The following is a 12,177-nucleotide window of genomic DNA, read 5'->3' as shown; positions in this document are numbered from 1 at the left end:
GCAGACAGGAGGCCATTTCCATTACACACCTGAATAAATAACTGTCTTCACGTATAAGGGAAAGTGAGACCCAGAGAAAATGGTTTGTTTTAGATTGTGGTTTTCTTTGTTTAATATCAATATGTACGACACCCCACTTTATAGCATTTCTAAATCTTTGCAAGATTTCAGGGGCCAAACTGAGCAAAGGGTTTCTTAACATCTGAGTCTGCTGCTCGATCTCATCATTTTTACTGTTTTTCAGGGATCTATTATTGGCTGCTTGAAACAAACTGCTCATGGCAGTTTAACAAACAACAGCAAGAGACAGTAAGCACCAATCTGGACAATATTTTTGTGATTTAATTATGCTATAGTTCGCTGGGTGGTCATGCTGATGATAAAACCAGCACTAACAAAGGAGAATTTTTCTCCTATAAAAAGGCAGCCTTCTAACAACAAAATTTACAGTGCCATAAATTGATGCAGTGAAATATGTTATATTCCATGGCAATTAAGAAAATTACTCTACTGAATAATTCTAGTAAACCAGGTCTGTAAATCTGTCTGGATTAAAACAAATACTCTTTCAGCCTCTTATGACCATTATCCAGAATCTGATTTAAAAAAAAATATTTCTGAGCCTATGATGGGTGTTTCCTCTGAGCCTCGCTGAGAAAAAGGAACCATCCCAAGCATTTTGGGTTATGTCCATTTCACTCATATGCGTTCATTTATTCTTCTGGGTCCTGGATTAGCCTATCTAGAATATGCCATAAGAATCCAATTTTGTGGGTGACTGGTGTATGGTTATTTCTGGGTTTTGTACTTGCATAAGGGATAGGATAACCAGATATCAAGTGTGAAAAATCGGGATGGAGTGGGGCAGGAGGTAAAAGGGTCCTATATAAGAGAAAGTCCCTAATATCAGGATAGTCCCAATAATATTGGGACATCTGATCATCCTAAGAAGGAGACATACATTTCTGACAGGATAGCGCCCAAGGTACCAACTACTACATCTTCTGTAATTATTTTTTGTGATGTAACCTCTTGTGTTTTTACGTTATACCATGAATGGTTCACGACATCGCACTGACATTTAAGGCTGTAATTTAGGAGGCTACATTAGGTTACCCACACATCATACATGGAGAGAGAAAAAAAAGGAGAGAAACTATAATTCCTCACAGTATGTATCAAACTGTAAAAGTCACTGTCAGCTTTTATATCCTATTCTATTTATAGCTATATACACACACAGAGTTGAGGAGGGTATTTTTTATGTTTATGGGCATGATCCAATACAGAATAATCAGCTGTGGGGGCTGTCTGTTCTTTATTAAAACTATCAGGTTAATGCATTTTAGTGTGAGTTCAGTGTTTGGGTGGGGGGGTTTTAATTTCACACACAGCTTTGAAGCACTAAATAGTTAAGACACACAGAAGTAAAACTCATTTCTAAAAGGAGTGTGGCAGCATTTCTTTATTTTTTTTGTATTGAAGCGCCACATTAAGGTACCTCATTTCTACATATAAATTGAAAATTTTTCTTTTCTGCCCACATCATTTCAGTACCCACAAAACAAACATTGACTGCACTCTCTAAAAAGGATTTAGTGTTTGTATTTTTAAAGCACAGCACTCCCTGTGTTACATGTCAGAAGTTTGGGGGAAGAGATGGTGTTCTAATATTTTAAATACGCTTCTTTAGCATTTCACTAACATTAACCACTGAGGTTGTCACCACCACAGGAACCTCTTGACATTATCCTGGTGTGTCCATAATGGTCCCAAATGCAAAATCTCTATCAGGCTTGAGTCTAATCCACAATACATGATCACACAATTGCATTATATCTTGGCAAGTGGGCCATTGTCCGAATCTCTGCTTGGATTTAAACCCAAGACTTGCTCTGTGTCAGCAGCAATGGTAGTATGTCAAGTATTGATTCTGACAATGAAAATATTAAACATGCACTGCTAACATCAGTCCCTTCTGTTTTTTTAATCAGATATGAAACTTGTTAGACTGGCCAGACCCAATTTTAACCATATGATAAGCTGCAAAGCTTATATTACAAATAAATGTGAAGAGCAGAAGCAGCCATTATGATCATCTAAATGTGACCTCCTGCATAACACAGGCTGTAGAATTTCATCCAGTAATTCCTGCATCAAGCGGTGTTTGGACTAGAGCATATCTTTGAGGAAGAGCTAGGATTGTGTGCTTTCTTTGCAACACAGCTGATATCACAAGCACCTATCCTGTTGTTTCAGATATTATGCTTTAGAGGGAAAACAAACTGAAAACCATGCTTCAGTATGAAACTTTTGAGCTACTGTTTTTACACACAGCCCTTCAAGTGATTACATTTATGCATTTGGCAACATTTTGTGTAGTCGGTTTTACTGTTTTCTTAATGCTCAGTTCCACTTCCAGACCATGGCAACATCACTCCCATGCACTATTCAACACCCAGAACACCCCTGCAGTTCTGAGGAGTTTAGAGACTGGGAGGACTTATCTCAGTGCTGCTGCTGAAGAAGAAGCTGGCAGACAGGCAGCCATGTGTACAGAGAAGTGGCAGTGATGCTTTTAGACCTGCCTATTGTCTCTTGCAGAAAAGCCCCTTATAACAGAGGCAAGTGATCTGAAAACCCCTCCTAAATTATAATTAATCTTCCCAATTATTTGACTGGTATCATTTTAAAACTTGCTCCTTTCTCAGTGGATTTTTCTTTAAGACCAACTTCCCATCCTAGGTTTTGTGTAAAAGCTTTATGTTTACCATATGATTTCACTTTGGTAGCTCTAGCTACTTTGCTGAATATGCAGAAAAGATCTGTTTGCTTTAAAACCCACATTGGATTACATTGGATAAGCATGACATTATTTTTCTTTTGGTAGCGTCCATGGTTTCAAACCCCACGACTTCAAAAGACATACACACATGCCAGCTAATTTTTTAAAATAATATCTTTTATGGAATTAAAACAGCCAACAGTACACTGGGAATTGGCAGCTTTTTGCCCCCCTTAGGTTATATTTTAAGCATTTTTTATGAAATTTCTTAATTCATGCTGGGAAGCAAAGAGGAAATTTAGAGTCTTTGGTTTTCTCTCTCAGAAAACAACGTCATGAGAAATTCCAGCAGCCTTTTCTAAAAAACAGCCTGCAAAGAGTGCAGACATTATGCTCATGCCATATATTCCTTCTCCACTTACATCTCCCCACCCAACTTTATCTTTGCCTCTTTATGATTTGTATATATACACGCACAGTTAAGAATTCCTAGGATATTATAAAATCCTATTTCCTTATCAAGGGTCTAACTTCCAGTGTGCTATAACTAACATATAGCACAATGTTATGTATTTTTAAAAAAAGTGCAGTTGTTAGTGAACATCAGAGGCATACCTACCACATAGCTAGGTCAGCATACGCTTATCTGAACTTAAGACACCATTTCATAAATCCAAGGTTTTGCTTTCTATTCCTGAGAACAACTTAACTCCTCAAGCACATCCTATGAACTGAAAGCTTACAGAGCTCTGACATGGTAAATGGGAAATCTAACTAAAATGGTAAATCTTTAGTTATAATTATATAAGTGGCATATAATTTCTTATGTATGGATTGCCAAGAAAATAGTATTTCAGAACACAACAACGAGGTGACTTCAAGAACTTCTGGACATAGCATACAGGGAGATTTCCCAGAGACCCCCTAAAACCTTGCCAAGGAACAGTATGTCATGCACAGATTCATTGATCTGGATCCATGCCATGTCTGGCAGGGAACCTAGAGCACCGACTAACTTAGACCCACAGAACCATCCGAGGGCTTCCAACACTGAAGAAGAGTGTAACCAAGAGGTACAAGGAGTTTGAAATTCAGACTTGGACAGGACAGGAGCTAGTATTTATTCACCCTCTGATGCCTCCTGTATGTGAAACGAGAGGGCAGTATCAAGTTATGCATCCATTCTGACGTGTTATCTAAGACAAGACCAGCCCCCTCCTATACTCTGGCAATGCCGTGCCCAGATTCAGCCAAGAAGCAGCAAATGGTAGGAGGGCAGGTCATGTAGTATGACTGAGCAGGGCCCACTAGAGAATCACAGCCTAAAGTTGCGATAGGAGTGCTGCAGGGAGAAAAGACTATCCCTATTCACCATCCTCCAGACTGGCAGCAGGAGTAGGGGGTAGACTGTGCATGAGCCATTGTTGCCCACATCACCATCAGAGGACACTTCCTCCTTTCCCTGCAAGATCTTTCTTTCCCAGTCTGATGCTGGGCCCACTGACAGTGCTTGTAAGGCACTCTTGGGTCTGGAGTGTAACAAATACGTGGCATCCATGGAGGTTGAAAGTGAAATGTGGATTTTTTCCAAGCTCACTTATTCCTCATCTAACGTGTTTGACCCATTTTCCTCTTTATCTGTAGCTGTTTTTGCTTGAAGAGATGAGAGAACGGAAGTATGATGGATATGCTCGGGCAATCCAGAAGGCATGGAGGAAATACATGGCCAGGAAGAAGTATGTACAAATGAGAGAAGAAGGTATGTCTTTACTTCTAATGCTGTAGGAGCTGCATGAACTGTCCCAGAGCCAGAAACAGAGCATGATTCAAACGAGCAAAGTGATATCTCCCATCCTGGAGTGCAGACTCTTGCATTGCTTTGTTTGAGGTTGAGTGCATTTTGCTAACAATTTGAAGTGGTAGGGATAGAGGTGATCTAGTAGTTAGGGAGAGAGCTTCCCACAGCTAAACATGAAGCTGGGACCTGGGACTAATACAAATTCAGTCCTAGAGTTTGTCATAAAGGTAATAATTGAAGATATACCAATCTCCTAGAAGTGGAAGGGACCTTGAAAGGTCATTGAGTTAAGTCCAGCCCCCTGCCTTCACTAGCAGGACCAAGTACTGATTTGCCCTGGATCCCTAGGTGGCCCCTGCAAGGCTTGAACTCACAACCCTGGGTTTAGCAGGCCAATGCTCAAACCACTGAGCTATCCTTCCCCCGTTAGCCCTCATGTTTTATTGCCTTCTACAAGCTCTTAGCTTTAAATCAAAGATGAGGCATGCATGTTTTGAAAAATGTCTGATTCTTATTAGAAAACAAATCTGTTATGATGGCAGAGGACTTTGAGTAATAATTCAGGTTTTGGGGATTGGTACTAGATATAGACACTGTTTCATTTCCAGGGACAAATCTTGCTAAGAATATAGTTCTACAGTAACTCCTCACTTAAAGTCGCCCCAGTTAACATTGTTACGTTGCCGATCAATTAGACTATTATAGAACATGCTCGTTTAAAGTTGTGCAGTGCTCCCTTATAACGTCGTTTGGCAGCTGCCTGATTTGTCCACTGCTTGCAGAAGAGCAGCCCGTTGGAGCTAGCTGGTGGGGGCTTGGAACCAGAGTGAACTGGCAGCCCCCTTATCAGCTCCTGGTTCCCCTCAGTTCCCTGTGCTGCAGCCACCCAGCAGGCTATCAGTTGCTGGCAGTTCAGCTGTCCCTCCCCCCACTGCCATGTGCTGCTCCTGCCCTCTGCCTTGGAGCTGCTCCCTGGAGCCTCCTACTTGCTGGGGGTTGGGGGGAAGGAGGGGGAGAGGAGGGCTAATGTCAGGGTGTCCCCCTCCTCCCTGCTCCTGCACCCCACTTACCCCATCTCCATAGAGCAGGAGGTGGGACAGGACAGGGTCAGGATGGAGGGAGCTTGCAGCTGCTGTCTCAACTTGCTGATCTACTTAAAAAGCAGTGTACTTAGAGTGGAGTCAGCGTACTTAAAGAGGCAATGTGCATTTCTCTCTCACACATGGTGTGTGTCTCTGTCTGCCATGCTGTCTTCCTTCCCTCCATTCGTGCTGTCTTAGAGTATGAGGCTACATTAACAACAATGGGTTAACCCTTGAGGGCTCAGCCGATTGCTAGTTCATCATTTAGCAGTAAGACATTCCCTGGGAAACATCCCACCCTCGGACTCCACCAAGCTGCACAATCATCATCACTGTGTGCCAGTATTAAATTGTTTGTTTAAAAATTAGTGTGTGTGTGTGTGTGTGTGTGTGTGTGTGTGTGTGTGTGTGTGTGTGTGTGTGTGTGTGTGTGTGTAAAATTTCCCTGGAACTTAACCCCCCTATTTACATTAATTCTTATGGGGAAATTGGATTTGCTTAACATCATTTTGCTTAAAGTCGTATTTTTCAGGAACATAACTACAACGTTAAGTGAGGAGTTACTGTACAACATTTTTTTTTTGGCAGTTGCTCTTAGAGATAGTTCCACAGAGATCAGGTTTGCATCAGAACTTCCCCAAATTCTGGAGGTGGTTCTCCATTCTGGGTAAAGTGTTTAAATAGGTACGGCTTTCAAAGCAAAACATCTGCCTGTCAAAAGGATTACCAGCTTACACAGTGCCTTTTTTCACCTGCCAGACAAATATATTTCCCTAAATTTTCTTCTAGTGTTAAGCTCCTCTTGAAGCCCTGTGAGCTCTTTCTATTCATGAATTTAGAAGGTTCTTTGGTTAGCGGTATTTATTAATGTTCTCTTTTGGTGTTCAAGCCTCAGATCTGTTGCTGAACAAGAAAGAGAGAAGGCGAAACAGCATCAACAGGAACTTTATTGGAGACTACATAGGCATGGAGGAGCATCCAGAGTTACGTCAGTTTGTAGGGAAACGGGAGAAGATTGATTTTGCAGACACGATTACTAAATATGACAGGCGGTTTAAGGTATGGTTTCAAAAAAACCTCCTGATCCTCAGGCTAGTCATGGTGTCTAAGTTATGCAGCAGTGTTTTTTAGGAACTACCCTATAAAGGAAACTCCACCATGCTTGGAAAACCTCAGTTTCTGATTGTAAACAGGGTATAGAACAGTTCCATACAACCTAGGATTTCAGATCTGAAGGAAAACTATCACTCTTGGGACTAATGGATAGAGGATGCCGTCACATTCTTTAGCCATGGTCCATGTTACATCATTTTCACACTTTCTATCCCAAGGACAGAGTGGGCTGTGGCAGATGCTGGGTAGAAAGTGGTGTTGGAATTAAGAAATAGAGAATAGGGAGCAAAGCTATATCTTTATCTAAATGCAATCCAAGCTGAATAACATTCACTCACTTTTCTCTACATCCTCCTTCCCCTGCTCTCCCAAGCAAAATAAAGCTGGTACATTATGCATCTGTGGCACATTCATGTGCTTCTTATTCGGCTAATTTCAGGTGCCTGTGTATTTTGATGATGCTGTACATTTATATTTTTTCAAATCATTTCACATTTCAGGGCGTGAAGCGAGACCTTGTCCTCACCCCAAAGTGCATATATCTGATTGGGCGTGAAAAAGTGAAGCAGGGGCCAGAAAAAGGCCTGGTGAAGGAGGTGTTAAAGCGGAGGATTGAGGTGGAAAGACTTCTTTCTGTTTCCCTAAGGTCAGTGCCTGGCCAGGTTCTTTCTGCTGGCAGAGACAAAAATTAATGCAGGCAAGGAGGCTGGCAGTTCTGAAACCAAACTGCTTTTCCATTCTTACTAATATGCTAGCTACAGGAGTACACACACTTACATTTTCACACAAACACATGCAGATTTTCTGAGTACCTGTTAGAGTGGTGCAATCAGTAGTTCTTTTACAGGAGTTCTCAGTTTGGCCCATGGCTTCCCAGAAAAATGTTCTTCACCTGCATTATCAATCATAATTAACATTAAGAGGTGGTAATGACTTTTCATCCAGACTTCTGTCTTAGAAGTAATTCCTAATGCTTTTTGAGTGTATTTTGGGAGAGTCCTACTTCCTAGAGGGCTGCCAGAAAAGCTTGCTGGAGTGATGTTCTCTCTGGCCATTCTACATGAAGCCTTTAGTGCTTGTTAGGCTGCTAAGTACTTCTGCTGACTCAGGGCCACACACATTCCCAATTACAGGAAATAGCTTCTGTGGTCACATAATTCTTAGAAACCACTTCCAGGTGACTCAGAACAAAACAGCAAGAAACTGCACATCAGACCAATGGATTCCCATGTAAAATACTTCCGCCCTCACAGAAGTAGAGAACAAAGTCTCCTGCCATCTTTGTATTTGTTATCACATTTTGCCAGTGCTGGCATTTGATTGACAGTCAGTACTCAATGATATAGAACCATCTGCTTAGGGCAATAAAAGTGGAGTTAAATATTAAAGTAAACTAATTATTTTTAAAATATTCCCATACTTAAGTATTAAGGGTTGATAACTAAAAGTAAACATTTGAAATACATGTTTATAAATACCTGTCTCATACTAGCCTGGTGTAAAATGTGCCAGGTCACTCTATGGCATTTCTAAGCAGATAAGTTAACACCTACTGGGCCTGTTCTTTTCCACTGCATTTTCAAAGCCAGCCTGTATTGTTTTATTTGTCACACATTTATAACAAGAATTGCAACCATGAACGGCTACAGTAATAGGTGTTGGCTGGACGTTAGAGCAAAGTCTCTTATTCTGGTGCCTGAAAACTAAACTGAGTGAGGGTCCTGAAAATTACTACATCCAGACACTCAGACTAGCACCTTAGTACTCTGTGTTTGCAGCTGTACTGAGTAAGCTAAAAAGAAGCCTGCCTCCAGACTGCCAACTCAGTAAGAGTGGTTACACTCATTACCTAAGGTGGAAGCAGACCTTTCTGTAGATAAACCAAATCTGATAAATTCAGAACTCTATATTTATTATATTGATGTTATATTTAATGAGGCTTTGGCCATGAGTTATCAGTGTGCTGTTATCATCATAAACCAATGCTCGTGGCTTCCAAAAAATTCAGAAATTACGTGGCGCAAGACTGTCACCAGATTTAAAAAAATAAATATAGTGAGTTGTTTTTGTTTTTTTTAAATGTTTTCATTTGAGTGTGGGCCGAACTCAGAGTGAATATTACTTACACAGGTTCTTGTTCTATATTGAGTTAGGGTAGCCATGCTAAATCAAGTAGGAAGAGGGGCACAGAGGTTACTATCTGTAATAGGACCAGACTTTATGGGGAATCTCAAATACCACTGCCCTGACAATGGCAAGAATTAAAAGTTTTCATTGCCATTCTTAATAGATTTTTACTAAATTGTTGGAATAATATAGAATCCTTCCTGTTGTACACTTAATGCCTATTCATGTCCCTGTACGTTACCAAAGGCTGAGTATTCTTGTGAAAAAACAAACTGCCTTTTCTTTTTTTCCAAACATGCGGAGTTCAGAAATCTCATAGAATTTTATTTGTATTAAAACTCTCTCTGTCTTTTATTCTCTCAAAAACAAATCAATCCCCAAATTTTCAACACAATCTCTCTCAGCCTGGAAAATTCTTCATGTTTTTGAATATATTTAAAATAATTGGATTTCTGAGCCAACCTCAAAATGAATCTGAATATACCCCAGAAGGAAAATATGCCAAATTAAATTTCCTGAGGTCATATAGAAAGGATTACAATTATACTTCTGTAAAGGGCATTTCAGAGGGTTCAGTTCTTTTCTAAACTGTTCTGATTTATCAGGAGCGCTCAGAATAGAATAAAGCATTTTTTTAAAAATGGGGATGAGGGAGGGAGTACGGGTGATTAGTTGTCAGAGAAGTAGGAAAGTTCAACTTTTCCTCTCCTTAATGTTCTGTTTGGGGGCTTACCTGGGATGGAATTGCTCCGGTTTGGTTATGGTGGAGTGGAGTGAGTCTTGACACTTGTATTTTAAGTTACATCAAGGGCACCCAGAACGGGCTGATAGGTATTCTCGCTCTTTTGTATAGACATATAAATAGCTACTTACACTCTGTAAGGGAGAGACTTATAGCCCACAGCAATCTGAGGGAAAGTGAGTATCAAAATGCTGCTGCTGCTGGTTGCCTCTCCCACATTTAAAGGGCCAGCTATCAGCCAGGCATGCTGGGGAAGGATCATTGTAAAAGAGGAAGTTAATTAATAGCCAGGTAATCAGAAAGTAGGTAATTGTAAGAGTGAGAAGAGCCTTGTGTGACCTAATTAGTCCCCTTTTATTTTATTATGATGTGTTGAAGTAATAGATATCCAGATTTCTTTTAGATATCAGTGACTTCTTCTGCTTGCTTTACCCCCATATGTATTTTTTTGAGAGAAATGAAGTCATCTCCTGCTGACAGCCATGTAATTTTGGCTTCCCTTCCACCTGGCAATAGAGCGGCATGGTTTGCCACAGCTTTCAGTCGCAGTCACTAGATTACATGGATATTGACCCTCTGAGTATCACTGTAGTAGCTTCTAATAAACTGCAGTTTAAAAAGAGCCTTTCTAAATAAATGTTAACTGTAAATCTAATAGGGTATAAAATGCTGAAATGCAAATTAATTTTTTTCAGAGAGAAATGCAGACTACAGCTTCCTCTTTTGCTTAGTATGTGACATCTAACATGCTGAGACAGTAACCCAATATTATCTAATGTTGTTAGCAGTCAGAACAGAAGATGAAAGGGAGGCCAGTATGCAACAAAGCCTCACACTAGTATGGGTGCCTTTAAAAACTATGTGCAGCTTCTAACATCTGTAAGAAATTGCAGCCCAAACACATGAGTAAGACAGTAGGCAGATCCAAAGATAAGTCTGAATCTGAGTAGGAAAACAAATACACTTGCAAGTTTTTGTTTCATGGCTTTATGCCTGTGACCAGGATCATGCGAACAGCGAATGGAAGGAGCCTTTTGATAAAAATATAAGCCTCTTCTAAAAGCAGCAAAGAATCCTGTGGCACCTTATAGACTAACAGACGTTTTGCAGCATGAGCGTTCGTGGGTGAATACCCACTTCGTCGGATGGGGGTATTCACCCACGAAAGCTCATGCTGCAAAACGTCTGTTAGTCTATAAGGTGCCACAGGATTCTTTGCTGCTTTTACAGATCCAGACTAACACAGCTACCCCTCTGATATAAGCCTCTTCTAGTGATTTTGCACTCACATGCCTCTAAAGTAGAGCTTTTAATTGCAACTGCTTGGGATGTTTGTGGAGAACATTGTTATAAATCACTCAGACACCTTCTTCCTCAGTCATAGCCTGGTCAGACATGTAACCACGACATCTGTGTCCTTGCTTTGTAACTTACTGTGACCTCTTGTTGGTGAAAAAGTATGCGCAAGTGAGAGAGACACAGACTTCATCCCTTCAAAAAAGTGTTCTGGAATCCTCCCACAGCCTTCCTTTAAAATGCTTCAGTTCCTAGCCGTAGGACTGGGATATTAGCACATCACTACTAAAACCACCACCCACTAGAGAAGCCATGAGAGAACATTCTGACAAGAAGACCTAAGACTGGTGGAATATCAGAGAATCTGTGGCTTCAGTCACTCTGCAGAAAGCATCCCTGCAAAATGGCAGCCAACCTCTTAGGGTACAGCTTTTTAAAATGAATCATTATTGCAATATCTGATAAGCCCATTTCTTCACAAAAAGGGGAGAAAGAGACAGGGGGCCAGTTTATGAGCTGGTATAAATTAGCCATGTCAATTGAAGTCAGTAATATAATAATTATGCTTAACACTTTACATCGTCAAAGTGCTGTACCCATAGTAACTCGGGCTTCGATCTTCAGAGGTATCTAGGCACCTACCTGCCATTGAACTGTGAGGTAAGCATTGATGCCCCCTTGTACAGAAAGGAAACTGAGGCACAGAGGAGCAGACACAGTGACTAAATGACATGGCTCAGGAAGTCTTGGCTCACTGAACCATGCTTACTGTCCTGGACCACATAGCCTCTATGAGAGGAAAGATAATTATATATAAACAAGAACTATTAAAACATTAAGTCTGAAGCAAAGGTAAACCTGGCTTGATGACTTGGAATCACAAGAGAGAATTTTCTATCATGGGGATTCCAGAAGTGTGCAGAATCAACCATGCCCCAGTTCTTTAGCAGAGCTCCATGTGCCTTTGGGACTCTGCCTGCATGAGTTTGTAGGATCCTCAATTGGTGTAAATTAGAATCACTCCATTAAAGTCAGTGGAGTGATGCTGACTTACACCAGCTAAGGATCTTATCCAGGGTCTATGTTTGCTTCACTGTCTAAGTTCAGGGAGTGCAAGTTAAAGGTGATGCAGCACTGGGAGCTTATCATCGGTTTGAGTTTCAGTCTGATTTTAAGAAGTATTTCTTTTTCAGCTTCTCTAATTAACTTTACACAACATTCTACAAATCCAGTC

The 12,177-nt window shown here is 40.7% G+C and overlaps 1 protein-coding gene across 1 annotated transcript in view; it reads left to right on the top strand.

The window, feature by feature from the left end:
* Positions 1-12,177, top strand: part of MYO1E (myosin IE) — a 104,534-nt gene that overhangs the window by 62,959 nt on the left and 29,398 nt on the right. The window contains exons 20-22 of the mRNA XM_044979809.1: positions 4,430-4,544; positions 6,555-6,724; positions 7,279-7,424. Of these exons, the coding sequence (XP_044835744.1) occupies positions 4,430-4,544; positions 6,555-6,724; positions 7,279-7,424 (431 nt within the window). The remainder of the gene's footprint in view (positions 1-4,429; positions 4,545-6,554; positions 6,725-7,278; positions 7,425-12,177) is intronic.

The sequence above is a fragment of the Mauremys mutica genome, chromosome 11, assembly GCF_020497125.1.
Source record: "Mauremys mutica isolate MM-2020 ecotype Southern chromosome 11, ASM2049712v1, whole genome shotgun sequence".
Taxonomy (NCBI): Eukaryota; Metazoa; Chordata; order Testudines; family Geoemydidae; genus Mauremys; species Mauremys mutica.
Note: the sequence above shows the minus strand (reverse complement) of the source record. Positions and strands in the feature narration are given on the sequence as shown.